The following is a 27,911-nucleotide window of genomic DNA, read 5'->3' on the forward strand; positions in this document are numbered from 1 at the left end:
ACTTCTCTAACTTCAAATAGCCTTTCTTTCCCTCTCTCTCCATCCCCTCCCCCTTCTCAGTTCTCCCACCAGTCTAACTGTCTCCGACCACATTCTATCTCTGTCCCGCACACTCCCCTGACACCAGTCTGAAGAAAGGTCTCGACCTGAAACATCACCCATTCCATCTCTCCAGAGATGCTGCCTGTCCCGCAGAGTTACTCCAGCATTTTGTGTCTACCTGCAGAATCAAAATCCAGATTGGACATTAAATGCAATATTTAATCTCAAATACATTAAATACTCATGACGAGGAACTTGATGATGACAACAGTGTAGGCAAACTATCATACTTAACAGTGGGAAGCATTTTTTTTTAAAGTGTTCAACTGAAAAGATGTTTTCTGACGATGGAAAAACGTGTTGAGTATCAACGCAAGATTCAATGGATGAATAAACACACGGGAAAAATTTGGCACATGGAAAGAGGTTCACATTGAGTATGTAGAAAGTGGATGATAGATAAGATGAAAAGAGCAAGGGAGAAGTAAAATCATATTAGGGAGGGCTCAGGAACTGTAAAATTATGTTATCAAGAAACATGGAATAATAAAATATTTTCCAAGCACATTGAAGAGAGATAGTTATGGGAATGGGGCCATTAGAAGACAGATAGCACAATGCCACAGATAACCACAGGAAGATGACAGACATATTAAATCATTTTGCTTTTATGTTTACCAGGGAGTTAAATAGGCAATCGTGACATTGGAAGATGAGATGAATAATAAAATGGTGCATTTTCAATAGAAAAAAGGGACGTATTAAATACACTAATCAAACTCACAGAATAAATCATTTTGTCCAGATAGATTGCATTTATGCTTTTTAGAAGAATCTAGGGAAAATAGCACAGAGGTAATACTATACATATTTAATAATTCATCCGTAAAAGGTGTTGTGCCAGAGGATTGGCAGATAGCAAACACAATTCTTATATTTAGGAAGGCTGACAGAACATGTCTAGGGAATTACAGAACAATCAGTGTAGTGATAATGGTGGCAGAAGAAAAATAATGGAATCCTTATAAAAGAATATAGAAGGGTGAAAATTATGATAATAAATTTTGAACATAGATGTCAAAAGATGAAATATTGTTTGACTAGCCTTATTACATTTTTGAAAGATAATAATGTTTCCAAATTGTTATAAGGGTGCATTGAGCTACCCAATAATGCATTAATAAATAAGGCCAGAGTAAGCGAAATGGGAGATAAGAGACAGAATAGAATACTAACTCGCTTTGAAACATAAAGAGAGCAGGTCTTAAGTAAGACCACACTTGCAGACTATTCTCTGCAGTTATCATACCCCGGTTTAAGAAAGAGACACTGGAGGGGATGCAGAAACAATTTATAAAACTTTAAATACCGTCAAGGTCGGCAGAGGAGCGGCAGGTGAAGGAGTGAGTGCGGGAATTGGCTGAGGAATTTAATTTGCAAATCGGTAAGTTAGCAAATTAGTCAAATTATCAGCTCATTTAAGCAACGTTTGCTCTAGTGGAGCGGCCTTGTCGAGGGAAGTGCCTTGTGAGGAAAGTGCGAGTTTGGTTCGAGAGTCTAGTGAGAAAAGTGCGAGTCTTTGGCTCGAGAGTCTTCGGCGAGGAGGCTAAGGCAGGAGATTACGCCAGAAGTTGCAGAGGGTGAGGCGCAGTGAAGAAATGACAGGTAAGCTGATTCGGTGTGATGCTTGCAGGCTGTGGGAGGTCTGGGACACTGATGGTGCCTCTGGCAAAGTGTGTCCAGGTTCAGCTCCTGAAGGACTGTGTTGGGGCATTGGAGAGGCAACTGGATGACCTCAGGAATATCCAGGAAAACGAAAGTTTCATGGACAGGACCTACAGAGAGATCGTTACACTGAAGAAACTGGAAGAGAGAAGGTGGGTGACGATGAGGAAGTGAAGGAAGCTTGGGGACAGGGGTTTCTGCGGCAACAAGCGGGTTTCAAGGATGGTGTGTTGCGTCCCTGGTGCTAGGATCCAGGACGTCACGGACCGATTGCAGGACATCCTCATGGGTAAGGGTGGGCAGCCGGAAGTGGTAGTGCATGTCGGCACAAATGACGTCGGGAAGAAGAGGAAAGAGATTCTGCAATGTGACCAGAGAGTTTGGACGAAGGCTGAAAAGCAGGACCTCCAGGGTGGTTATCTCCGGTTTGATTCCAGTTCCTCGTGCTGGTGAGGGCAGTAACAGGGAGATAAGGGATCTGAATGTGTGGCTAAGGAGTGGGTGCAGGGGGCAGGGATTTAGATTTTTAGACCACTTGGATCTGTTTTGGGGTAAGGGTGAATTGTACAAAAGGGATGGGTTGCACCTTAACAGGCGGGGGACCATTGAAACTGAAACGAGAAAAAACTTTTTCACCCAGAGAATTGTGAATTTGTGGAATTCTCTGCCACAGAAGGCCCATCCACTGGATGAATTAAAAAAAGAATTATCTAATTCTCTAATCTAAAAGAGAATTATCTAATAGGGGCTAGGGGAATCAAGGGATATGGGGAGAAGGCAGGCATGGGTTACTGATTGTAGATGATCAGCCATGATCACAAAGAATGGCTGATCACAATCGAAGGGCAAATGGCCTCCTCCTGCACCTATTTTCTATGTATCTATAAATGGGACATTCACATCAGGAGAGGATAGATTTCTTTTCCCTTTTCCCACTTGCCTCCGTTTGGCCCATATCCCTCTAAACCTGTTTTATCGATGTAGGGCATGTTTTGTTTTTGCTTTACAACACCAGTTCTCGAGATATTATCTGACCCTCCTTTTCACAAAGCAACGCATAGTCACACGTAGGAAGGTACTGAGGATGTGTAAGAAAGAACTGCAGATACTGGTTTAAATCAAAGGTAGACACAAAATGTTGGAGTAACTCAGCAGGTGAGGCAGCATCTCTGGGGAAGAAGACACAATGCTGGAGTAACTCAGCGGGTCAGGCAGCATCTCTGGAGAGAAGGAATGGGTGACATTTCAGGTCGAGACCAAAGATACTAGAGGAGCTTTGGTCGAGACCCTTCTTCAGATTGAGAGTCGGGAGGGGGAGACTAAAGATATGGGAGGGTAAGGTGTGAAAACGACAGATCAAAGCAGACAAAGCTCATGGACATTTTTGAATGGTTCATTGTCGGCTGAAGGGGTTGACAACCCGGCATACAAACAGAAAAAACAATCAGAAGGACAATCAGAAGTTGCTCCTGAACCTGGATGTGACCAATAATGAAACTAGTGGGAGAACTAGGGTGGGGGAGGGACAGGGAGTGAGAGGGAAATCAAAGGTCACTTGAAGTTGGAGAAATCAAAACCAAAGATCTTTGATTAAACGTGTTTGCGTCAATAACTAGTTTCACCGCGATATTCCGCAACTCTAGAGGGACCAAGGGTTCAGGCCGAGTGTTTGTGAGCGGAACGCAGGGCCCGCGTCCGGAGTGAGGGGGGAACGCGCGGCTGGGTGCACCAGGCCAGGCCCGGCCCGATGGCTTCACTGTTGTGGAGAGTCGCCGCAGCTGCCAGTGAGTCTGACACCACGGAGCGGGCTGTTTAGTGAAGGACGCGGGAGGCCGGGACGCGGGGTCGGTAATGGCGGAGAGCGAGGATGGAAGTGCGAGCTGCTGAGAGGTTGCGAGCAGTTTCTGTCGAGGCCTGGCCATGAAAAGTCAAAGCAGAAATGCTGGAAACGCTCAGCCGGTCAGGCAGCGTCTGTGGAGCGAGAAATAACTGCTCACGCTTCAGGTCAAGAGTGTTTTAGTGTCATATGTCCCAAACTAAACAATGAACAGCACGACAGAGTAAACAAAGTTGTCTGCAAACAATATAATAAATTTAAAAAAAATCAGAATACACACACACACACATATATATATATATATATATATATATATATATATATATATACACATACATACAAACACACGTGTGTGTCCGTGTGTATCTCTAATTGTCTAAATAGGTGGTGATTGCCCTAATTAATCAAATCAGGTTGTTTAGTTTTTTATATATATATATATGTATATGTGTGTGTGTGTGTGTGTTTGATATATATATATATATATATATATATATATATGGGTGTATATATACATACATACATATATATATAATATATACACACATACATACAAAGATAGACACTAAATGCTGGAGTAACTCAGGCAGCATCTCTGGAGAGAAGGAAACATAGAAACATAGAAAATAGGTGCAGGAGTAGGCCATTCGGCCCTTCGAGCCTGCACCGCCATTCAATATGATCATGGCTGATCATCCAACTCAGTATCCTGTACCTGCCTTCTCTCCATACCCTCTGATCCCTTTAGCCACAAGGGCCACATCTAACTCCCTCTTAAATATAGCCAATGAACTGTGTGGCCTCAACTACCTTCTGCGGGAGAGAATTCCACAGATTCACCACTCTCTGTGTGAAAAAAGTTTTCCTCATCTCGGTCCTAAAAGATTTCCCCCTTATCATTAAACTGTGACCCCTTGTTCTTGACTGTCTCGACCCGAAACATCACCCACTCTTTCTCTCTGGAGATGCTGCCTGTCCCGCTGAGTTACTCCAGCATTTTGTGTCTACCTTCGATTTAAACCAGCATCCGCAGTTCTTTTTTTATACATACTGATACACGCACCTACATGACGATAGACACAAAAAGCTGGAATAACCCATTGGGTCAGATAGCATCTCTGGAGAAAAGGAATATGTGACGTTTTGACTTAGGACACTTTTCGAAAGAACGTCAACTGTTCTTTTTCTCCAGAGAAGCTGTCTGACCGCCTGAGTCACTCCAGCTTTATGTCTATCTTCGGTTTAAACCAGCATCTGCAGTTCCTTCCTATACATACATACACGTATACACTCACATATACATATATACACCCACACACACATATATACATATCTACACATGTATATACACACCAAACAAACAAACAATAATACTTCAAAAACACAAAACCAATGCCCCCAAGTCTGTAGTTCAGAGCTCATTTGGAGGTTATAGTGTTAAGGGCCTGTCCCACTCTCACGAGTTATTCACAAATTCTCCCAAGTTTTCCCCTTGATTCAAACTCGCAGAATGTTTGTAACAAGTCCATAGGAGGTCGTAAGAGTTCGTAGATATATCGTAGCGGCTCGTTATGCCAGCGTAGGTACCTGTGGCATCAGGTAAGTCGGGACGTTTTTTCCCGACCGGTAAAAAATGTCCACGAGTAAAAAAAATGGTCGGGATGAAAGAAATTGCAACTTTTTACTCATAAGGAGGGCATTGAAATAATCGTGGGAATTCGCAGACATACTCGTAGTAGTTCGTAGAAGTTCGTGAACATAGTCGTGGAAGGTCGTAGGAGTTCGTAGATTACCACGATCTTGATTTTTATTTTAGGTCCTTTAAACTCGGCAGAGGTTTTGAATTAAGTTGTAAAAGTGGGACAGGCCCTTAAATAGGCTGATGGTTGTAGAAGTTGGATATTAAAGTTTTCAGGCTCTTATATCTTCTTCCCGATGGCTAGAGTGAAATGAGTGTGTGGCTAGGGTGGTATTAGTCTCGGATGATGCTGGCTGCCTTTTTGAGGCAGCGACTTGTGTAAATGCCTTCAATGGTGGGGAGGTCAGTACCTGTGATGGACTGGGCAGTGTTCACCACTTCTTCACTCCTGAGCATTTACTGTAAGTTGCCGAAAAAGGCCATGGTGCAACCAGATAATATGCTCGCTATTATCATGTGGGTTTTCTCCAGGCGCTCCAGTTTCCTTCCACAATATAAAGACGTGGGTTAATTGGCTTCTGTAAATTGTAAATTGTTCCAAGGATGTACGATAGTGCTAGTGTTGTGTGCAGTGTTACCACTGAAAAGGCAGACGGACAGCTAGAAGCTGCACCACGTGTGTCCCTGACAGTTTTTAACAACAGTGTGGGTAGTCTCTGGAGGTGTGTGAACAATGTGAAGTCACTTCTGAAGCTGTTCCTGCATGATTCTCTGACGTCAATGGAATGTTTAGTTTAGTTTAGAGATATAGCGCGGAAACAAGCCCTTCGGCCCACCGAGTCCATGCCGGCCAGCGATCCCTGCACACTAACACCATCCTACACACACCAAGGACAATTTACAATTTTGCCAAGCGAATCAGCGTGCAAACCAGTACATCTTTGGAGTGATGTGTTGGGCTCCTGTGAGTATTTCGATTCAGTTGTGGTCTGGAGCCTTGTGTTCCAATTTATGTTGATGCAGGTTAAAACTAACATTACACGACAATTAAAGTCCAGTAGGTACATACACATCTCCTGCTGAGCATATGTCTAGTGTGCTAGGGCCGATCATGACTGGAAGTGTGTATTCATAGATACATAGAAAATAGGTGCAGGAGTAATCCATTCGGCCCTTCGAGCCTGCACCGCCATTCAATATGATCATGGCTGATCATCCAACTCAGTATCCCGTACCTGCCTTCTTTCCATACCCCCTGATCCCTTTAGCCACAAGGGCCACATCTAACTCCCTCTTAAATATAGCCAATGAACTGGCCTCAACTACCCTCTGTGGCAGATAGTTCCAGAGATTCTCACTGAGGCCTCTCCCTACATCCCCCTCACAGGCTGTGCCTTTGCCTTTGATCAAGAACAAACTTGGATATATTATACTTGGTCCCCTCATCTAAATCATTGATATTGATAAGGGACTGTTGGGACTCGCCACTTATCCATTCAGCACCCTACTAGTCACAGCTCTGAATCCAAATTAACCCATTTACTTTTTTTTCTCTTTCCATTTTTTTTGCTGCTATGTTTTCTGGCTGAGAATGTACGAATAAAGATTGCACGATAAAAGAGTGAATTACATATCGATGACATTTTTTCCATGTGGATACAAGGAACTGCAGTTGCTGGTTTATAAGTAGAAACTCTAAAAGTTCTGGAGTAACTCAGCGGATCAGGCAGCATTTCAGGTTGGCTGCCAGTGACTAGTGGAGTTCCGCAAGGGTCGGTGCTGGGGCCACTTCTCTTCATGTTGTATATTAATGATTTGGATAAGGGGATTGAAGGCTTTGTGGCCAAGTTTGTAGATGATTCTGAGACAGGTGGAGGGGCAGGCAATTTAGAGGAAGCAAGGACTCTGCGGAAGGACTTTGACAGGTTAAGAGAGTGGGCAGAGAAGTGGCAGAAGAAATTCAGTGTAGCAAAGTGCGGAGTCATGCATCTTGGTAATAAGATTAAAGGCGTAGATTATTTTCTAAATGGAGAGAGAATCCAGAAATCGGAGGTGCAAAGTGATTTGGGAGTGTTGAAGCAGGACTCGCAAAAAGTTAATTTGCAAGTTGAATCGGTAGTAAGGAAGGCAAATTCAATGCTAGCATTTATATCAAGAGGATTGGAATACAAAAGCAGAGATGTAATGCTGAGGCTCTATAAGGCGTTGGTCAGGCCGCATTTGGAGTATTGTGAGCAAATGTAGGCCCCATATCTGAGGAAGGATGTGCTGGCTCTCGAGAGCGTCCAGAGTAGTTTACAAGATTGATTCCAGGAATGAGTAGGTTAACATATGAGGAGTGCTTGACAGCACTGGGCCTTTACTTGCTGGAATTTAGAAGATTGAGGGGGGACCTCATTGAAACTAACAGAAGGATGAGAGACATAGATAGAGTGAATGTGGAAAGGAGTTAATCTGTGGAACTCATTACCACAGAGGGCTGTGGAGGCCAAGTCAGTGGATATTTTTAAGGCAGAGGTAGACAATTTCTTGATTAGAATGGGTGTCAAGGGTTATGAGGAGAAGGCAGGAAAATAGGATTAGGAGGCAGAGATCAGCCATGATTGAATGGCTGAGTAGACTTGTTGGGCCGAATGGCCTAATTCTATTCCTATAATTTGTAAACTTGTGAGAACACGGATACGTGACGTTTCAATCCGAAAGGTCACCAATCCGTGATCTCCAGAGATGCTGCCTGACCTGCTGAGTTGCTCCGGCACTTTGTGACATGTTTCCCTTGCATGTATTTAGGTAACAGGTGCCTCTTGTAGTCATGCTCACATTTTGTTACCTGTGGATATTTTAGCCATATGGCTCAAGAATGAAACCTTTGCATCCTAAGAGCAGTTGGGCGAAAGTGTCCTGATCTTCACTGCTTACTGTGATTGGCAATCCAATACCACAGGACTAAGCTCTTTCCTTTGAAAATATTTCCCAAATATTAGAATGCATGATTTGCTGTAGCAAAAGGTTAGCTCGCAGATTTAGTGAGTAATTATGGTAGGCAAAAATGGTAGGCAGCATCTATGGAGCGAAGGAAATAGGCAACGTTTCGGGTCGAAACCCTTCTTCAGACTTTGTTTATTGCTCGAGCAATTGAATAGGGAGGTTAAGTAAGGGAGGTTATGCTTCAGTCATGGGCATCGGTGAGGGCACATTGGTGTGGGTGAACACCACAATTGGTGTTGGTCTCCTTATTTAAGGAAGAATGTTGATGTGCTAGAAGCAGGGCATAGAAACATAAAAAATAGGTGCAGGAGTAGGCCATTCGGCCCTTCGAGCCTGCACCATTCAATATGATCATGGCTGATCATCCAACTCAGTATCCTGTACCTGCCTTCTCTCCATACCCCCTGATCCCTTTAGCCACAAGGGCCACATCTAACTCCCTCTTAAATATAGCCAATGAACTGGCCTCAATTACATTCTGTGGCAGAGAATTCCAGAGATTCACCACTCTCTGTGTGAAAAAAGATTTTCTCATCTCGGTCCTAAAAGATTTCCCCTTTATCCTTAAACTGTGAGCCCTTGTCCTGGACTTCCCCAACATCGGGAACAATCTTCCTGCATCTAGCCTGTCCAACCCCTTAAGAATTTTGTAAGTTTCTATAAAAAAACATAGAAGGTTTATTAGACTATAACCGGGAAGTGAAGGTTACCTCTGAGCGTAGGTTGGGCAGGTTAAGCTTGTAACTGGCACACTTTAGAAGAACGACACAAAACACAATTGAAACATAAGATGCTAAGAGATATTGACAGTGTTGACAAGGAGGACATGTTTCCTCATGTGGGCTTACCTAGGTCAACACATCGTTGGGTTCATAAAATGAGCTGGCTATTTAAGATGGACAATGCCATTGTTTTCTCTCAGTGGTGTACAGTCTATGGAATGGTCTGCCTCAGAGGACGGTGGAAACCATACTTGATCTTCATCCATCATTGTCCCAATAACCATAACATGGATGAATTAATCGGACAATTTCGGAATATTCATGATTTTGCTGTGAGATGGCAATGCAAATGTTACCTGTTGTTTCTTGTAATCTTGTGTGTTCTCGTTTCTCCTTCCAGCCGTGAAACCAATATGTTTACGCCGACTGCACACTGTCTACCAGATGGCTGAGCTCCCAGAAACCCATCAGTTATTGAGGGACACCTGCAGAGCCTTTGCAGAAAAGGAACTTGCTCCCGTTGCTGCGCAGCTCGACAGAGAACACAAATTTCCCGCGGAACAGGTAACGATCTCTGAAAACAAACCCATGGATGCTGACGGAAACTGAAGGATGGAATCCTTCCCACGCCACCACCATTGGTATCTGGGTCTCTATTGCTCTCCCTTCCCAGTCAACCCACATCCTCATTTCATGCCTGTATTTCTAAACATGAAAGTGGTCTGGAGAGAATGATGTCAGCAAAATATGTATTTTGCAACTTACTTACAGTATCATAAATAGATGATGGTGAATAAACAATAGACAATAGGTGCAGGAGTAGGGCATTCGGCCCTTCGAGCCAGCACCGCCATTCAATGTGATCATGGCTGATCATCCCCAATCAGTACCCCTGTTCCTGCCTTCTCCCCATACCCCTTGACTCCGCTCTTTAAGAGCCCTATCTTGCACTCTCTTGAAAGTATCCAGAGAACCGGCCTCCACCACCCTCAGAGGCATAGAATTCCACAGACTCACAACTCTCTGTGTGAAAAAATGTTTCCTCATCTCCGTTCTAAACGACTTACCCCTTATTCATAAACTGTGGCCCCTGATTCTGGACTCCCCCAACATCGGGAATTTTTTTTCTGCCTCTAACGTGTCCAATCGTTTAATAATCTTATATGTGTCAATAAGATTCCCTCCCATCCTTCTAACTCCAGAGTATACAAGCCCAGCCGCTCCATTCTCTCAGAATGATCTAATGTTTTCTGCCTCCCTCCCCAACTTTTCTCCTGCCATCTTCTCCCCAACTTGGAATGTCAGAAGTTGCATGGAAAACCTGATAGAAGTGTATCCAATTAAGAGAGCTATAGATAGGGTAGACAGCCAGAATCTTCCTCCCAAGATGGAAACACTTTTCAGTTTTCATATTCATAATCACAATAATCATAATCATACTTTATTAGCCAAGTATGTTTTGCAATATACGAGGAATTTAATCTGCCATACAGTCATGCCATTAAAAAACAACAAAACACATTTTAACATAAACATCCACCACAGTGACTCCTCCACATTCCTCATTGTGATGGAAGGCGAAGATGGAAGTTAAATTCCATCTGCTATTCCTTGGTCCACTTTCCCAGTTTACGTTGAGATGCAGTCTCAACCTGAAACAACGACAGAGATACAGCTTGATCTGCTGAGTTCCTTGGCAGTTTGTTTTCTCGTTCCAGATTCCTGCATCTGCAATCTCTTTTTTTTCTTCAGCGATTATTACTACTGTTTCACTGTAACTGAATCCCCCCCATTGTTCTGATTCCAGAATTGGGTAATTGCTGCCCTTAAGTAGTTTCAAAGATGCCTGATATCTGGTTATTTTGTCAAATATCCTTGAATTCAATGGCTTGCTGTAAAAAACTGTACAGGTATAGGTTTATAATTATAAATCACCACAAATATTACATGCAAAGGGGTACATGTCCTCACCTCAAATGCACCAGTTATTAGCATAATAAGGTTTTAAACCAGGATTTTTTATAAGATATAAATGGCCGATTAAAATGAACAGACACAGAATAAACTGAGTTTTTTCAATCAAAGGATTTGAAGTCATTCTCAGCAGACTCGAGATATGATTTCAGACGCATTACATTCCAGCAGGGTCAAATTACTCATTTATGAATAATGAGAGAGATTTTTACTTTTTCAAATTTCTAGCCAAGACAAAGATTTTTTCTTTAACCCATTGTTAACCCAGCACAGACCTTTGGATTGATGTGAGGACTAAATGGACTGTTTAGTTTAATACCGCTCTGCATTGACTGATTTCTCAAGGGAGATTGGTTGATTGTTTTTGAAAGCTATTTAATGGCAGAGTTAAAATCTTTGGATTATTGTTTCATAGATGTCGTAAACTGTTTACTGTCCATGATTGATTTAGCTGGGAGCAATTGATTTTCTAATTTATTAAATCATTGTCTAATTTTTCCTCAACCAGTTGGTACTGTCCACAGAGATACCGATCTTATTGTCTTCCTGTCTTTTCCAGTAATTAAGATTGAACAACACACCAACATCATCTGTAAGGCAGACTTCAATCATTCACAGATTATAGCGAGCCCATTGCTGGCACTGTTCTTTAACTTCCCTAACGAACTTAGTTTAGTTTAGTTTAGTTTAGAGACACAGCGCAGAAACAGGCCCTTTGGCCCACCAAGTCCGCGCCGACCAGGGATCCCCGTTCACCAGCACTATCCTACGCACTAGGAACAATTTACAATTTACAGAAGCTAATTAACCTACAAACCTGTACGTCTTTGGAGTGTGCGAAGAAACCGGAGCTCCCTGGAGAAAACCCACATGGTCATGGGGAGATCATACAAACTCCTTACAGAGAGCACCCGTAGTCAGGATCGAACCTGGGTCTCTGGCGTTGTAAGTCGGCAACTGTGCCGCTGTGTCACCATGCTGCCCTGAACCAACAGTTCATAACCTTAAAATTCTTCCACTAGGATCGGGAGGATATTAAAAGCAGCAAAATACTGTAAAAGCTGATGTTGAGATGAATAAAAATGCCTCAAAGGTGCAAATCTGAAATATAAACAGGAAAAAAATGAACATTTAAGTTCCACTCGAACCTTGGATCAACACTATCTCGATTACAAATCTAATCATTTATCAGATGCTGCTTAACGTGGTACATTTTAACATTTTGTATTTCTCACAATCATGAGGTAAAATTTTCTCCGTTCAGCTAAAGATTTATGTTGCATTGGTGAAAACCAAGTCTTCCAATCAAATGGGGGAAGAGATAGAGAGAGTGGGTCTGGTGGTTTAATAATGAAAGAGAAAAGTTAGAATTGCCCTTTTGATGCCATTTGTTACATTGCTGTGGATGAATGGTACCCTGCCGAGTGATTTTCCGACATGGATAAAATTGATACATGGAGGCCTGTTAATCGTAATCCCGTTCCATTACTTGGGGACAGCCTGCAGTATTGGGCTTGTAGGAATGAGAAACTAAACTACAGATGGTGGTGTGCAGAAAAATGCTGGAGTAACTCAGTGGGTCTGACAGCATCTTTGGTCGGGTCAGGGCCCTTCTTCAGACTGTCCAGTCTGAAGGAGTATCGGGCTTCAGTTGGACAATACCAGGTCACAGAGGTGAATAAATAGTGGTGTAATATGCAAGATGCTGCATGTAACTTCTGACATAATAAAATAAAAATAAAATCCTGTACATAAAATCATGAGAGGAATAGATGAAATGAATGCGCTGAGTCATTATCCTAAGGTAGGGGAATCAAAAGCCAGAGGACATAGGTTTAAGGTGAGAGGGGAAAGATTTAATAGGAACCTAATGGGCAATTTGTTCACTCAGAGAGTGGCGAATCAATGGAAAGAGCGGCCAGAGGAGATATTTGCAATAACTTCTATAACAGCATTTAAAAGACACTTGGACAGGTACAAGGGTAGGGAAAGTTTAGAGAGATATTGGACAAACGCAGGCAAATAGGGTGAGCTTAGACGGGGCATCTTGGTCGGCATGAGTGAGTTGGGCCAAAGGGCCTGTTTCCTTGCTGTATGACTCCATGACTTGAATTTTCAACATTGCACCTTTTGCACAGTTGTTTTTCTCCTCTTTCTTTAATATATCATTCCATCAGATAGAAATCTTGTGGGTAATGGCATATCATTAGCTAGAGCAGACTCAATGATCTGCCAGAGACATTCCTCACAGTGCTATTTAAGAGTTTTACACATCATAGCTATTTTTCAAAATTCAGTACATTTGTTCTTGGCTAAATTGAAACTTAATTTCTCTCTTAATTATTTTTCTCTCCTTCTCTGGAAGGATGGCTCCGTTAAATCATTCCCAGTGGTGCACACTACCACCTATTTCGTCCCTCAACTTTCCCAGAGTTTCCATGCTACTCCCTGTTTCCACTGGCCCGCTTCCGTGCTGTGTGACCAAGATCACCAGTTGAAGACACAACTGGCGATCTTGGTCACCCGCTGAGATGACGCAGAGACACGCAGCGGACACAACTGGTGACCAGCACAGACGGGGCGACTAGGCTTGTATTCACTGGAATTTAGAAGGATGAGAGGACATCTTATAGAAACATCTAAAATTCTTAAGGGATTGGACAGGTTAGATGCAGGAAAAATGTTCCCGATGTTGGGGGAGTCCAGAACCAGGGGTCACAGTTTATGAATAAAGGGTAGGCCATTTAGGACTGAGATGAGGAAAAACTTTTTCATCCAGAGAGTTGTGCATCTGTGGAATTCTCTGCCACAGACGGCAGTGGAGACCAATTCAATGGATGTTTTCAAGCGAGAGTTAGATTTAGCTCTTAGGGCTAACGGAATCAAGGGATATGGGGAGAAAGCAGGAACGGGGTACTGATTTTGGATGGTCAGCCATTGAATGGTGGTGCTGGCTCGTAGGGCCGAATGGTCTACTCCTGCACCTACTTTCTATGTTTCTATATTTCTAGATAAATGCCTTAATATATTCTTATATTCTACTGAATATTAGGTCATAAATTTGAATTTTTACAAGCATTTTTAATACCCAGAGCAAAATGTGCCAGGAAGAAAAGTTCATTTACATAGCGCCTTTTCACGAGACCAAAACACTTGCGTGAATTAAATATGCATGGGGTGCACAGACGGGTCTTATGTAATTAAATGTGTGTGTCAAACACACAATGAATGTTCCTTTCCTTCATGACACAAATCTAGCAGTACATGGAGAAAGCTGATTGAGAGCAAGGAGCAGATAATAGGTCATGGACATTGAACAGTTGGCCAGTTGCCAAAAATGACTTTGAAAATTGGTGCTTGACCTTTGTGTGTGGAGCAAGTAATAGTCTTGGCTTCTTCCTTCATCTCAATAGAGAACAATGAATTTATAAACAGATTGGGAAAATGGTACATGCACCGTCTCGCCGAGACACTCCCTGTGGATTTGTGACCCTGAGATGGAAACTGCAACAGGGAGATCCTATTTAATATAATCCCTGTCTTAATTGTGCACAAAAATAGAATCACCCAAAGAGGGATAGAAAGCTTAAGAAATCTCCACATGAATTGAATTAAAAGATTTTTTCACAAGTGTGAACAATATGCTGTGTGGAAGAGGTTAAGAAAATGAAGCAACGATACCAGTATCCTACCAAGTGCAGTTTTTGAAATTGGTTATTTATATAAGTAGTGGGATATTTGGTTAGATATTGTCTTTGCACCACTAATAATTTTAAAAAAACAACTATTTCCAAGCTCTTTCTGTGTTATAAGATTAAGAACAATAAGCAGAAGCTTGTGGAACTTCCATAGTCTCCTTACACTAGATACTGGGTCTGGATTTGCACTCTCTTAAAGGGACTGCCATGCTCATATATCACAACAAGAAGCTTTAGAATGGACTCTTATCATATCCTCATTGAGGATCCATGTGCAAACGCCCAACGTTTCGTGTAATAGGGTGGGGAAGGAATTTCAACTGATTTTAGTTTAGTTTAGAGATAGAGCGCGGAAACAGGCCCTTTGGACTATGGAGTCTGTGCCGAACAATGATCCCCGCACATTTACATTACCCTACACACACTAGGGACAATTTACAATTATACCAAGCCGACTGACCTACAAATCTGTACATATTTGGTGTGTGGAAGGAAACCGGAGCACCCGGGGAAAACCCACGTGGTCACCTGTAGTCAGGATTGATCCCTGGTCTCTGGCGCTCTAAGGCAGCAGCAACTGAATCACTGCCTCCCACGGGTGTTTGACTTTCGTATACCTGTGGCTTAGTTGCCATTCACAACTTACGGTGTAATTATTGCAGTAACAACTCCTGCAGGGCCTTAGGAGCCATGCCGTTACGGAAATTTACAATGATCATGAAGCCAGCATGGAGGGTGATGATGAAACATGGCTGATATGAGTGCAATGTGTGTAAACCATGTCAATAACTTCCGTTGCATGACTTTATATGCTGTGTTAATGTTGTTGGAATGTCCTCTCTAGAGAATTTATAAGGAGTCCCATTTGACAAAGCTAAATTAAATCAGTTATTACTGTGCCATTAGAAAGTACAATGCATAAACATTAAAAAAATCAATGCCCAAATCCCTTTGATACTCCTCCTCAGGCAAATATTAAATAATCTTTTTAACAAAATAATAAACTCTTCATGGAATTGGGAATTCTATGTTTATCCCAGCTTATAAATACCTGACAGAGGTTTGCATGCTCCTCTTCTAACCTCATTTACTGCATTTGGTGCTCTCATTGTGGCCTCCTTTACAGAAACTTGGCCAATTTTGCGCTTGGTCAGCCATGCCTGCTGGAGCTCCTGGTTGCTAACTCCTTTTCCAATTCCCATGCCGACCTTTCTGTCCTGTCTCTCCTCCAAACTGGAGGGACAGAGCCTCATATTCCACTTGCGTAGCTTAAAACCCAACAGCATGTACAATGAATCTTCCAATTTTAGGTAACCCCCTTCTTTTACCCTCCCCTATTTTCTGTGCCGCCCTTCCACCCCTTTATGCACTAATTTCACCCCCTATCCTGCCCTCTCCCCATGTCCCCTTCCACCTATATCCTTGCCTTCGGCTTTACATTTCACTCCTCTTCTCTCATATCTGACGCCCTTTAGTCTCCTTTTCATTTCTAACCTTTGTCCACTCATCTGCCTATCTAAACCCCCCTGTATCCACCTATCCCTCACCAGCCTTTGTCCCACCCAAACTTATTTCCCAACTTTCTCCCCCCACTTCATCAGTCTGAAGAATGGTCCCCACCTGAAATGTTGCCTATCCATTTCCTCCACAGATGCACTTGGGCGGCATGGATGAGTTGGGCTGAAGGGCCTGTTCCCGTGCTATATGACTCTATGACCCAATAGTTCAAGGTGACTATCATAAATTCATTTATTCCATTTACCACATGACATTGCAACAACTGTCACACCATGCTTTAAAGTACTTCTCACTCCCAGCAAACATAGTTTACCTTTAACCGTTTACACAGTTTTCTGTGATGCTGCTTGGAAGGCAATAGGTAGTCTTATAATAATGATTTTTAAAATATTAATGGCAGAACATTCCCCATGGACGTGAAAGGATGTACTGGAGCAAGTGATTCAATAGGTTGCATTTCAAAACGTAGAATTGATAAAGGATGTATCAAACACACTGCAACAATACTTCTCCTTCAAAACTATTATTTGTGTGAAAAGTGCTTCTGGGATGACCTGAAGTTCGGAAAGGTGGCCTATAATGCTATTTGTTTTAACAGAAGTGGAAACAATTCCATTGTACAGTTGGACTACGTGATCCATGCTGCTGCTGACGTTTTTCATTGTCACAATAAAGTTGACTTGACTTGAACAAGTTGTCTCTGCTGTGAATGACCCATGAATTTTGAATGCGTTTTGGTTTTGCAATCCTAAGAACCTTTTCACAATGCTCTCCCCAGGTAAAGAAGATGGGAGAACTTGGGCTCTTGGCAATGGATGTGCCGGAGAAATATGGTGGAGCAGGATTGGATTATCTGGCATATGCCATTGCCATAGAAGAGATAAGCCGAGGCTGTGCTTCCACTGGCGTCATCATGAGTGTAAATAACGTGAGTCCGCCATGTCTATCAAGCAAAAATCATAATCGAAGGATTGTTTCAGCACAGGACTTTCTTAATGAACACTAGTCATTAATAATTTAGAGTCATATAGTCGTAGAGTGATACAGTGTGGAAGCAGGCCCTTCGGCCCAACTTGCCGACACTGTCCAACATGTCCCAGCTACACAAGTCCCACCTGCCTGCGTTTGGACCATATCCCTCCAAACCTGTCCTATCCACGCACCTGTCTAACTGTTTCTTAAATGTGGGATAGTCCCTGCCTCAACTACCTCCTCTGGCAGCTTGTTCCACACACCCACCACCCTTTTGTTCAACTACATTTTGAATATTTCACAATTATTGATGTATTTCTGATACTGTTTAACTTCTTTAACTTCCCTGAGTGCTATCACTTGGTTAATAAGTGAGGAGCAAAGCCACAGAAGCTAAGAAATGTTAGTGTCAATAATGATGATTCAATGATTCAATATTGTTACATGGACCTAAGTACAGTGAAATGCTTTGCTTTGCATACAACCCGGTAAAATCATACCGTCGACCTCACCTAGGCAGTACACAAGTGATGCCATGTTTTGGTGCCGACAAAGTTACAGATGTTAACCGGTCTAAACATTGTTGGTGATTTCAGGTGAGAAGGTTAGAGCACCTGAGCAACTCAGTAAGGCAGAAGGTATGTTGTAATTGGTATGAGTATCATTGTTTGGAAAAGGTTGCAATAAGGGGGGGGGGAAGAGAGAGGTGGCTGGCGAATTAAAAACATGTTAGGCTTGTAAGTTCTAAACACCTTGAGCTTTCTGCTGAACTTGCACACATGGGCACTGGATGAAGTTGCCGTGGCTCTGAATGTGTACGCACTGGAGGTGAGTGGCAGTGAAGCAAATGATTTGAAGGACATGATTGAGAATTAAGGGACAGAAGTTTAGGGGTAACATGGGGGGGGAACTTCTTTACTCAGAGAGTGGTAGCTGTGTGGAATGAGCTTCCAGTGGAAGTGGTGGAGGCAGGTTCGATTTTATCATTTAAAAATAAATTGGATAGGTAATAATAATAATGGATGGGATTTATATAGCGCCTTTCTAATACTCAAGGCGCTTTACATCGCATTATTCATTCACTCCTCAGTCACACTCGGTGGTGGTAAGCTACTTCTGTAGGCACAGCTGCCCTGGGGCAGACTGACGGAAGCGTGGCTGCCATTCTGCGCCTACGGCCCCTCCGACCACCACCAATCACTCACACACATTCACACACAGGCAAAGGTGGGTGAAGTGTCTTGCCCAAAGACACAACGACAGTATGCACTCCAAGCAGGATTCGAACCGGCCACCTTCCGGTCGCCAGCCGAACACTTAGCCCATTGTGCCATCTGTCGTATATGGACGGGAAAGGAATGGAGGGTTATGGTCTGAGCACAGGTAGATGGGACTAGGTGAGAGTAAGTGTTTGACACGGACTAGAAGGGCCGAGATGGCCTGTAATTGTTATATGGTTATAGGGTTATAAATATATCCGAGGTGGTGAGAAGTTCCAGAGAGAGACAAACTGTTGTAGAGGTGGCATATATTTGAGTATTAGTTTAGAGATAAAGTGTGGAAACAGGCCCTTCGGCCCACCGAGTCCGCACCGACCAGCAATCCCCGCACACTAACACTATCCTACACACACTAGGGACATTTCTTTAACATTTCCACCAAGCCCCAATTAACCTACAAACCTGTACGACTTTGGAGTTTGGGAGGAAATCGAAGATCTCGGAGAAAACCCACGCGGGTCACGGGGAGAACGTACAAACTCCGTGCAGACTAGCACCTGTAGTCAGGATCGAACCCGGGTCACTGGCGCTGTAAGGCAGCAGCTCTACCGCTGCGCCACAATGCCACAAAAATAATAAAGTAAAAATAATAGAGGCGTTGTGCATCAGTGAATCTTTGGAATTCAATACCACTAAGAGGAATGGACGCAGAGATAATGGTGTATTTGGACTGATGGGGAGTGCAGAGTATGGGAAATAGCCAAAAATGCGGAGTTGAGGCCAAAGTCAAGTGATCCAATGCAGATTTAGTTTCGGTTTATTTTCTCAGAATTTCTTCCCAATCTCTCTTGTCAGGTCCTTGCCGGGTGGTGTTTCCCAGATACTTGATGCCGCAAAGTATTTTTTCAACTTAAAACTGTTCGTCTTCTGCTCATTTCTACTGCCCATTAGATTCTTCATGTGCTCCTTTGGATAGTTTCCGAGCCATCTTATGCCTCGTAACCTTACTACCCCTCATGCTGTTCCTCTTTATTTTGTTCCCGACCATTTTGGCATTTATGTTCTGCTTGCTGTTATGTTATTTGCTGAAAATGCAATAAAATCCATGATTTTCTCTTTTTCCAGTCATTGTATTTAGGCCCACTTCTGAAATTTGGTTCAGAAGAGCAAAAGCGCAAGTGGGTAACCCCATTCACAGATGGAACTAAAATTGGCTGCTTTGGCCTGAGCGAGCCAGGTAGGTCATAGTATATGCATGAGCACAGGTGCATTAAGTCAATACATGCATGTCCCGTCCCTGTCTGGAGGTGTCCGAGGTGGCTCTGGGCTGGCGGCGGCAGCAACCTCCTCCCCCTCCCTTGCCCAGAGTCAGGGCCAGCTCCAACTCCAGGTCGGGGCTGAAGGCCGCCCGCAGAGCGACCCAGTCGAGCGCCGGGCCAGAGGAGGCCTCGCTCAGGCTGGCTCTCTGACGCAGGCGAGGCCGGGGCCCTCGCTCCTCCTCGGGGTTGTGGATGAAGTGGCAGCGGGTACCGTAGGGGCAGATGCCGGTGGTGTGCAAGGGCTTGTACTAGGGATGGCGGCTGATGGAGCACAGCTCGGCCAGGCCGTGGGCGAACTGGCACTTGTCGCTGTAGCGGCCCATCGGGGAGCGGGTTCCTCTGGAGTTGGAGCAGGGTTGGGCTGGAGTTGGCAGTTCTTCTCCACACTGGCTGTGGGCTTGGGGCCGCTGGTGTCGTCAGTCCGGGGCTGTCGGTTGGCCTGGCGGGAGAGGCGGAGGTGAGCTGGGGATGGTGCTTTTCCATGCTGGCTGTGGGCCTGGGGGCCGGTGTCCTGTCGGTCTGGACCAGGGGGGATGGGGACGGCCCAGTGGTGGTTCGGCAGCGCTTGCGGCACCGGGGACCCAGGTTTGATCCTGGCTGCAGATGACGCGCAGGTCTGTGTGCATGCAGCTGCCGAGAATGTCTCTCCGCCAGTCAAGTCTCCCCCATCCCTCCACCTACCACTAGCATCTGCCCCCTCTATCTGTCCCCTGAATAATACAAGCTTGAAAAAAGACCAAAAATCAGACCCAAACTCACTGTATCTACAGCGCTTTGTTCAATTTTTATTTAGAGCATTTGACCCTTTGACAAATCCCATGATTCCTTGCGTTTATCAAACTCGCTTATTTACCAAGGAAAATAAAATGATGCAAAGATAGGTGACGTTTCGGGTCAGGACCCTTCCCCACTCTGACCCAAAAACAGCATCTATCCATGTTCTCCAGAGATGCCTCCTGACCCACTGATTTACTGCAGCACTGAATGTTCTTTTGTGCATTAAACCAGCATTTGCACTTCCTTGATTCTACAAAATAGAACAATGTGCGGTAATAGGAAGTAGACTAAGGCATATTCTAATGCATTAGGGAATGAACTGAACAGTTGTGGTGTTGTGCATGTGGATTTAGTTGTAAAGTATGTCAAATCACAGGATCGTTATAGCAAGAAAGAAACAATTCAGTCTATTAGATCTATTGTTCATTCCCTATGAAGCAATTCAGTATGTTCTGTTTATGCTTCCCATGGTCCTGTAGATTATTTTATCTCAACTGCCCAATCGGTTTAGTTTTAGTTTTGGAGATAGAGCATGGAAACAGGCCCTTCAGCCCACCGAGTCCACACCGACCATCGATCAGTGCTATATTATCCCACTTTCCCCATTCACTCTCTGCACACCAAGGGCAATTTACAGAAACCAATAAACCTACAAACCCACATGCCTTTGGGATGTGGGAGGAAACCAGAGCACGCAAAGGAAACACATGCGGTCATATTGAGAACATGCAAACTCCACACACACACAGATGAGGTCAGGATTGAACCTGGGTCTCTGGTGCTGTGAGGCAGCAGCTCTTCCAACTTATTTTTAAAAAGCCACATTGATTGTTTCCATCACTGCTACGGGTTGAAAGTTCCGTACAATAAGCTTTTTCTGTATCTTGAAAACAAATTCAAGCATGCTCCTGTATATTTTGTCCATTGAACTTGAATTCCCTGGTTCATGAATCCGTGATTGGGAACAGCTCAGCTCCATTTATTCTACCTGAACCCATCATGAGCTTGTATGCCTTGAACAAATCTCAAATCAACCTTTGTTACGCTAGGGCGAACTATCCCTGTATCTTCAGTATACTCTTGTAGAGTATCCCTGGAAAGATTCGTAATCATCACAGCATGGTTTGGGAACAAATCCATCCAAGACTGCAAGAAATTGCAGAGAATTGTGGATGCAGCCCAGACCATCACACAGACCAACCTCCCTTCAATTTTTATACTTCACGCTGCCTCGGCAAGGCCAGCAGCACAATCAAGGACGATTCGCATCCCAGTCACTCCCTCTTCTCCCCTCCGCCATCGGGCAAAAAGTATAGAAGTGTGAAAAAGCACACCTCCAGATTCAGGGACAGTTTCTTCTCAGTTATCAGGCATCTGAACCATCCTACCACAACTGGAGAGCAGAGCTGAGCTATTATCTACCTCATTGGAGACCCTCGAACTCAACAAAAGAGAAAATCGATTTTGAGAGAAAAAATGCACAGTCCAGCTAAATGTCCTTTCATGAAGAGGCTATATAATAAGTTAACAGAGGTCACTGAATTACTTCAACCAAATAATATGATAGACTTGGAACTGGTGCTTTTTAGCTTAGGGATATTTTTACTTCGAAGAATTTTGTGCTCTAAGATACAACCTAACTTTTTTTTAAAAAGCAATCCGGTTGCTAAGTTTAAAGTATTCTTTAAATTGTCCATAAGGTAAATTTAGGTACAATGTGCAAATAAATACTTAATGGAAGCCATGGAATGGTTACTGGAGGCTGACAGAGCCTTACAACACTGTGGCCCTGTGCTTTCAGGCAATGGAAGTGATGCCGGAGCAGCCTCGACCACTGCCAGGCTAGATGGCGACAACTGGATTGTCAATGGCACCAAGGCCTGGATCACAAATAGCTGGGATGCTTCTGCTGCGATTATCTTTGCCACCACAGACAAAGCACTCAAACACAAGGTAAGTGGAAGCGACATGTGGTAGCAGATTCCCCAGTGCAGGGGCTATTTGGATGTGGCATTGGTCTAACGATGGTGCACACAGATTATTGCAGTTTAATAATAATCTGGGCTGGATTTATGACTGAATTTGTATATTCTTTTAAAGGTTAATGTTGGCAGTGTGCATAGCGTCAGGAAGTTGCACGAGGAAGTGACTTTTTTTTAATAATGCCATTTATTTTTAATTCTACACATACCAGCAAGAATTCCCCTGCGTTTCAGGGTGCTTTCTGTGAAAATGTTGTAGACCATTTCCTATATTTTTTTTACTATCTTGAAATAGCCATGTATTTTTTGTTGATAGTGCACTGTAAGGAACTTATCTTTGCAAACCAAATACTAAATACTGAGAAAGTAGAAAAATAATTTTGGTTTGTGGTTCTTTGTTCTTTATATAGAGAATTAAAATGCAATTGTAGCTAAGAGTAGGGCAAGAACAATGGTATGTGTGGATAATGTATAGTGAGAACTTTCCAAATACTTGTATTTTGATTTCAGTAATCTTTTGTATAGGCAGTTGCACATTTGGGTATGGATGGTTTTAAAGATATTTTTCTATGAACGCATCACCAACAAGACCAGTATCCCCCGATATTCAGTTTAGAGATACAGCGTGGAAATAGGCTCTTCGGCCCACCGAGTCTGTGCTGACCAACGATCACATCCTACACATTGGGGGCAATTTACAGAAGCCAATTATTAACCTACAAACCTACACGTCTTTAGAATGTGGGAGGAAACCAGAAAACCCAGTCGGTCACGGGGAGAACGAACAAACTCCGTGCAGACAACACTCATTGTCAGGATTGAACCCAGGTCTCTGGAGGTGTAAGGGAGCAACTTTACCACTGCGCTGCCTTGTGTTCTTCAGTCACTTGCAGTCTTTGTTGAACCATTGTAGTCCATATTGTCTGGACGATCTGAGAGTGTTGCAGGGCTGTGAGTTTCCAATGTTTTGACTCCGGAATGATGAAAGAGTGATGATGATATTGGATGAACAAGATTGTGTGCAACTTTAAAGTGATAGGAATAACATACACCTGTTGCCCCTGCCCTGTAGGTAGACGTGTGTTGAATGGCACTGGTTAAAAAAATAGAGAAACCTGTGTGTATGTAACCCATTGTTAGTACATCGAGGATAGACACAAAATGCTGGAGTGACTCAGCAGGACAGGCAACATTTCTGGAGAGAAGGAATGGGTGACATTTCGGGTCGAGGCCCTTCTTCAGACTGACCCAAAAAGTCATCCATTCCTTCTCTCCAGAGATGCTGCCTGACCCGCTGAGTTACTCCAGCATTTTGTATCTTGATCTTCGGTGTAAACCAGCATCTGCAGTTCCTTCCTACACCATAGGAGACAGTACACATTGGAGATAGTATATGTGACTATACATGGGTATACTGTTTGTGTACAGTGTGAATAGTTATTCTATAGATGTACCATGTTGATATGCTTGATTGCTTAATGATGTGGAACAGTCAATTACAATTACTGGTGTCATTTGAACATTTTCATGATATTTTTTAAACCCAATTCTCAGATCAAATAGATAAAAAGTCCTTTAAAAAGTTGAAGTCAAGATTTAAGTTGCCAGCAGTGAGTCTGAGCCTTTCATCAGTTGCTGACTGATCAAGGATCTGAAAAATAATGACTGATCTCGGAGGTTGCATTGCTCTCTAAAAACCACCCCTTCGGAAGTGTTGCTTGGTGCTCTTCCCCTGGGAAGTAGCTTGACATCTTCCAAAGATTCTGCAGCCCCAATAATTCTGCCGCATTACTCTTCTCATCCGAATGTCTACATTTTTGCTTAAAAAATATCCAATTTCCCTTCCATTTTCTGATATTTTTCAATACATATTTTCCATGTGTGAATATAAAAGCCAAAGGAATAGAAACAATGAAAGTGAATTATTTAGTATTTATTGATTTAATGTCCACATGCAGGAAGTCAATGAAGATCTGGAAGTGATGCCTGACCATCCTTGCATTTTTCTTTCTAAAAAGACAGACACAGAATTATAAGTTTGCTTCTTCAAGAAGTAATCATAGGAAATTTGTTGATCATGTGTGGCGCAGCGATAGAGTTGCTGCCTTACATGCCAGAGACCCGGGTTCGATCCTGACTACGGGTGCTGGCTGTACGGAGTTTGTACGTCCTTCCTGTGGCCTGCGTGAGGTTTTCTCCAGGTGTCCCAGTGTCTTCCCTTAGTTCAAAGCCGTGCAGATTTGTCGGTTAATTGGTTTGGTATAATTGTAAAGTGTCCCTCGTGTGTGTAGGATAGTGTAAGCATGCGGGAATCGCTGGTTGGTGCGGACTCGGTGGGCCGAAGCGCCTGTTTCTGGGCTGTATCTCTAATTCTCCACGCAATTTATTCACAAGAGGTAAAGGAAACTAAAGTGGCAAGACTTGTCTTCTTCATCCCATACTTCACTAATAATTTTTTCCACATGTACTTTGTTAGTGCTGGTGCTGGCTCGAAGGGCCAAATGGCCTACTCCTGCACCTATTGTCTATTGATACTTTTTCTTGTGTTCTCTTTCTGCAGCTCTGATAGAAGCTTTGTAGTTCTATGCTGTGTTTTATATACTTTGCCAAAAAGATATATAACACAGCACAGAATGTATAAGAATACATATCAATATATATATATATATAGACTAGACTAAGTGGGACCCGTTGGGTCCCAGCATCACATAGGAGGGCTGGTCATCCAACGCAATATTCCACCTCTCCACCAATTCTAATATTGGTGGCCAGTTGGGGGGGGGGCTTTCTGGAGCGCTAGTATGGGTGTTGTGGGCTGAAGGGACTAGTTTCCAGAGGGCTAGTATGCAAATTGTACGCCAAATGGATTCTTGGGCTGGCGTCTCAGTCAATCAAGCCTGTTGTGCTGGCAACTCACTCACTCACGGCTGGTGGGCTGGTAGTTGACTCACGGCTAATCCTCGAAATTCTATTTCAAGCAGGGTATAAGGCCACCAAATTCAAGTGCAGTTTCTTACCACTTCTAGCAGGGTGCAAGGCCACCAAATTCAAGTGCAGTTTCATACCATTTGAAGTAGCGTGCAAAGCCACTAAAGACAGCGAGTCGTGACCTCTCCCTCCTCCATCTTGCAGAGACTGAGCCACACCCACATTTCCGGGTTTTATAATCCCCCACCCCCCCCACCGGAAAAGGTGTGGCTTTCATGGAGTGATTGACAGGAGAGAGATTTTCAACATTTTTTAAAAACCTAATAACACTTTTATTTTTAATTGATGGGAAGAATTCTCTGCACCTGCTCTGCACCTGCTCAATATACAGTGCAAACAGGAAGTGCATTTACAGTAGTGCCTTTTAATTTCAAGCCAAACCACCCAAGCCACCATTTGCAGTAAGTAGTGCCTTTCAACTTCATGCTACCATTAGCAGTAAATAGTGCCTTTCAACTTCAAGCCATTGCATCCAAGCCACCATTTGCAGTAAGTGGTGTCCCTCAACTTCAAGCCACACCCAATCCACACCCAAGCCACCATTTGCAGTAAGTAGTGCCTTTCAACTTCAAGCCAAAGCAACCAAGCCACCATTTGCAGTAAGTAGTGCATTTCAACTTCAAACCAAAGCTCCCAAGCCACCATTTGCAGTAAGTAGTGCCTTTCAACTTCAAACCAAAGCTCCCAAGCCACCATTTGCAGTAAGTAGTGCTTTCAACTTCAAGCCAAAGCACCCAAGCCACCATTTGCAGTAATAGTGCCTTTCAACTTCAAGCCAAAGCTCCCAAGCCACCATTTGCAGTAAGTAGTGCCTTTCAACTTCATGCCACCATTTGCAGTAAGTGGTGTCTTTCAACTTCAAGCCACACCCAAGCCATCATTTGCAGTAAGTAGTGTCTTTCAACTTCAAGCCACACCCAAGCCATCATTTGCAGTAAGTAGTGCCTTTCAACTTCAAAGCTCCCAAGCCACCATTTGCAGTAATAGTGCCTTTCAACTTCAAGCCAAAGCTCCCAAGCCACCATTTGCAGTAAGTAGTGCCTTTCAACTTCATGCCACCATTTGCAGTAAGTAGTGCCTTTCAACTTCAAGCCAAAGCAACCAATCCACCATTTGCAGTAAGTAGTGCCCTTCAACTTCATGCCACCATTTGCAGTAAGTGGTGTCTTTCAACTTAAAGCCACACCCAAGCCACCATTTGCAGTAAGTAGTGCCTTTCAACTTCAAGCCAAAGCAACCAAGCCACCATTTGCAGTAATAGTGCCTTTCAACTTCAAGCCAAAGCTCCCAAGCCACCATTTGCAGTAAGTAGTGCCTTTCAACTTCATGCCACCATTTGCAGTAAGTAGTGCCTTTCAACTTCAAGTCACAATTTGCAGTAAGTAGTGCCTTTCAACTTCAAGCCAATGCACCCACGCCCCCATTTGCAGTAAGTAATGCATTTTAACTTCAAGCCATTGCACCCAAGCCACCATCTGCAGTAAGTAGTGCCTTTCAACTTCAAGCCACACCCAAGCTTTAGAACCAATAGTCATTTTTTGGCAAGCTTTAGAACCAATAGACACTTTTTGCAAGCTTTAGAACCAATAGACACTGTTTGCAAGCTTTAGAACCAATAGACATATTTTTGCAAGCTTTAGAACCAATAGACATATTTTTGCAAGCTTAGAACCAATAGAGACATTTTTTTTTGCAAGCTTTAGAACCAATAGAGACACTTTTTGCAAGCTTTAGAACCAATAGAGACACTCTTTGTAAGCTTTAGAACCAATGGACACTTTTTGAAAGCTTTAGAACCAATAGAGACACTTTTTGCAAGCTTTAGAACCAATAGAGACACTTTTTGCAAGCTTTAGAACCAATAGACATTTTTTGAAAGCTTTAGAACCAATAGACATTTTTTTGCAAACTTTAGAACCAATAGACATTTTTTTGCAAGCTTTAGAACCAAGACACATTTTTTGCAAGCTTTAGAACCAATAGACACATTCTGCAAGCATTGTAGAACCAAAAGAGACACTTTTTGCAAACATTTTAGAACCAATAGACACATTCTGCAAGCATTTTAGAACCACTAAGGACACAAACATTTGAGTGGACATGTGTTCAGTGTTATTCACAGCTCAGAGAAACGTGACCCTCTGCCTTCCTCCAGCTTGCAGACACTGATTGAGGCATACCACTTCCTGGTTTTATAGTCCCTCCCCCCTGCCGCCAGCGGGGGCAGCAGAGAGAATGGGGAATTTTGTAAAAACGTTAATATCTCTGTCATTTTTAATCGACGGGAAAAATCCTCGGCACACATGCGGCGGAGGGGGGCTCTGAGCAAGGTGGCCAAAAATGACGGCCGTAGGTGGCGGCGTTCTCTCGGAAATCGCAGCACAGATGGCCAAAACCGGTCAAGAACAGACTTTTAGTAATATACTAGACCAAGTGCAGACCCGTTGGGTCTGTTTCCCCAACGGCGTTTTGCAGGGGGGGGGGGGGGGGGAGGGGGGGCTGCGGCATCA

The 27,911-nt window shown here is 43.4% G+C and overlaps 1 protein-coding gene across 2 annotated transcripts in view; it reads left to right on the forward strand.

Moving 5' to 3' along the window:
• Nucleotides 1–3,347: 3,347 nt before the first annotated feature.
• Nucleotides 3,348–27,911, forward strand: part of acads (acyl-CoA dehydrogenase short chain) — an 88,702-nt gene continuing 64,138 nt past the window's right edge. Inside the window, exons 1-5 of one of the 2 annotated variants that reach the window (XM_033043672.1) lie at nucleotides 3,348–3,551; nucleotides 9,354–9,517; nucleotides 16,922–17,071; nucleotides 19,461–19,572; nucleotides 22,233–22,384. In XM_033043672.1, the coding sequence (XP_032899563.1) occupies nucleotides 3,515–3,551; nucleotides 9,354–9,517; nucleotides 16,922–17,071; nucleotides 19,461–19,572; nucleotides 22,233–22,384 (615 nt within the window). In that variant the 5' untranslated portion in view covers nucleotides 3,348–3,514. The remainder of the gene's footprint in view (nucleotides 3,552–9,353; nucleotides 9,518–16,921; nucleotides 17,072–19,460; nucleotides 19,573–22,232; nucleotides 22,385–27,911) is intronic. The other variant, XM_033043671.1, reaches the window with a different exon arrangement.

The sequence above is a fragment of the Amblyraja radiata genome, chromosome 25 (assembly GCF_010909765.2).
Source record: "Amblyraja radiata isolate CabotCenter1 chromosome 25, sAmbRad1.1.pri, whole genome shotgun sequence".
Taxonomy (NCBI): Eukaryota; Metazoa; Chordata; class Chondrichthyes; order Rajiformes; family Rajidae; genus Amblyraja; species Amblyraja radiata.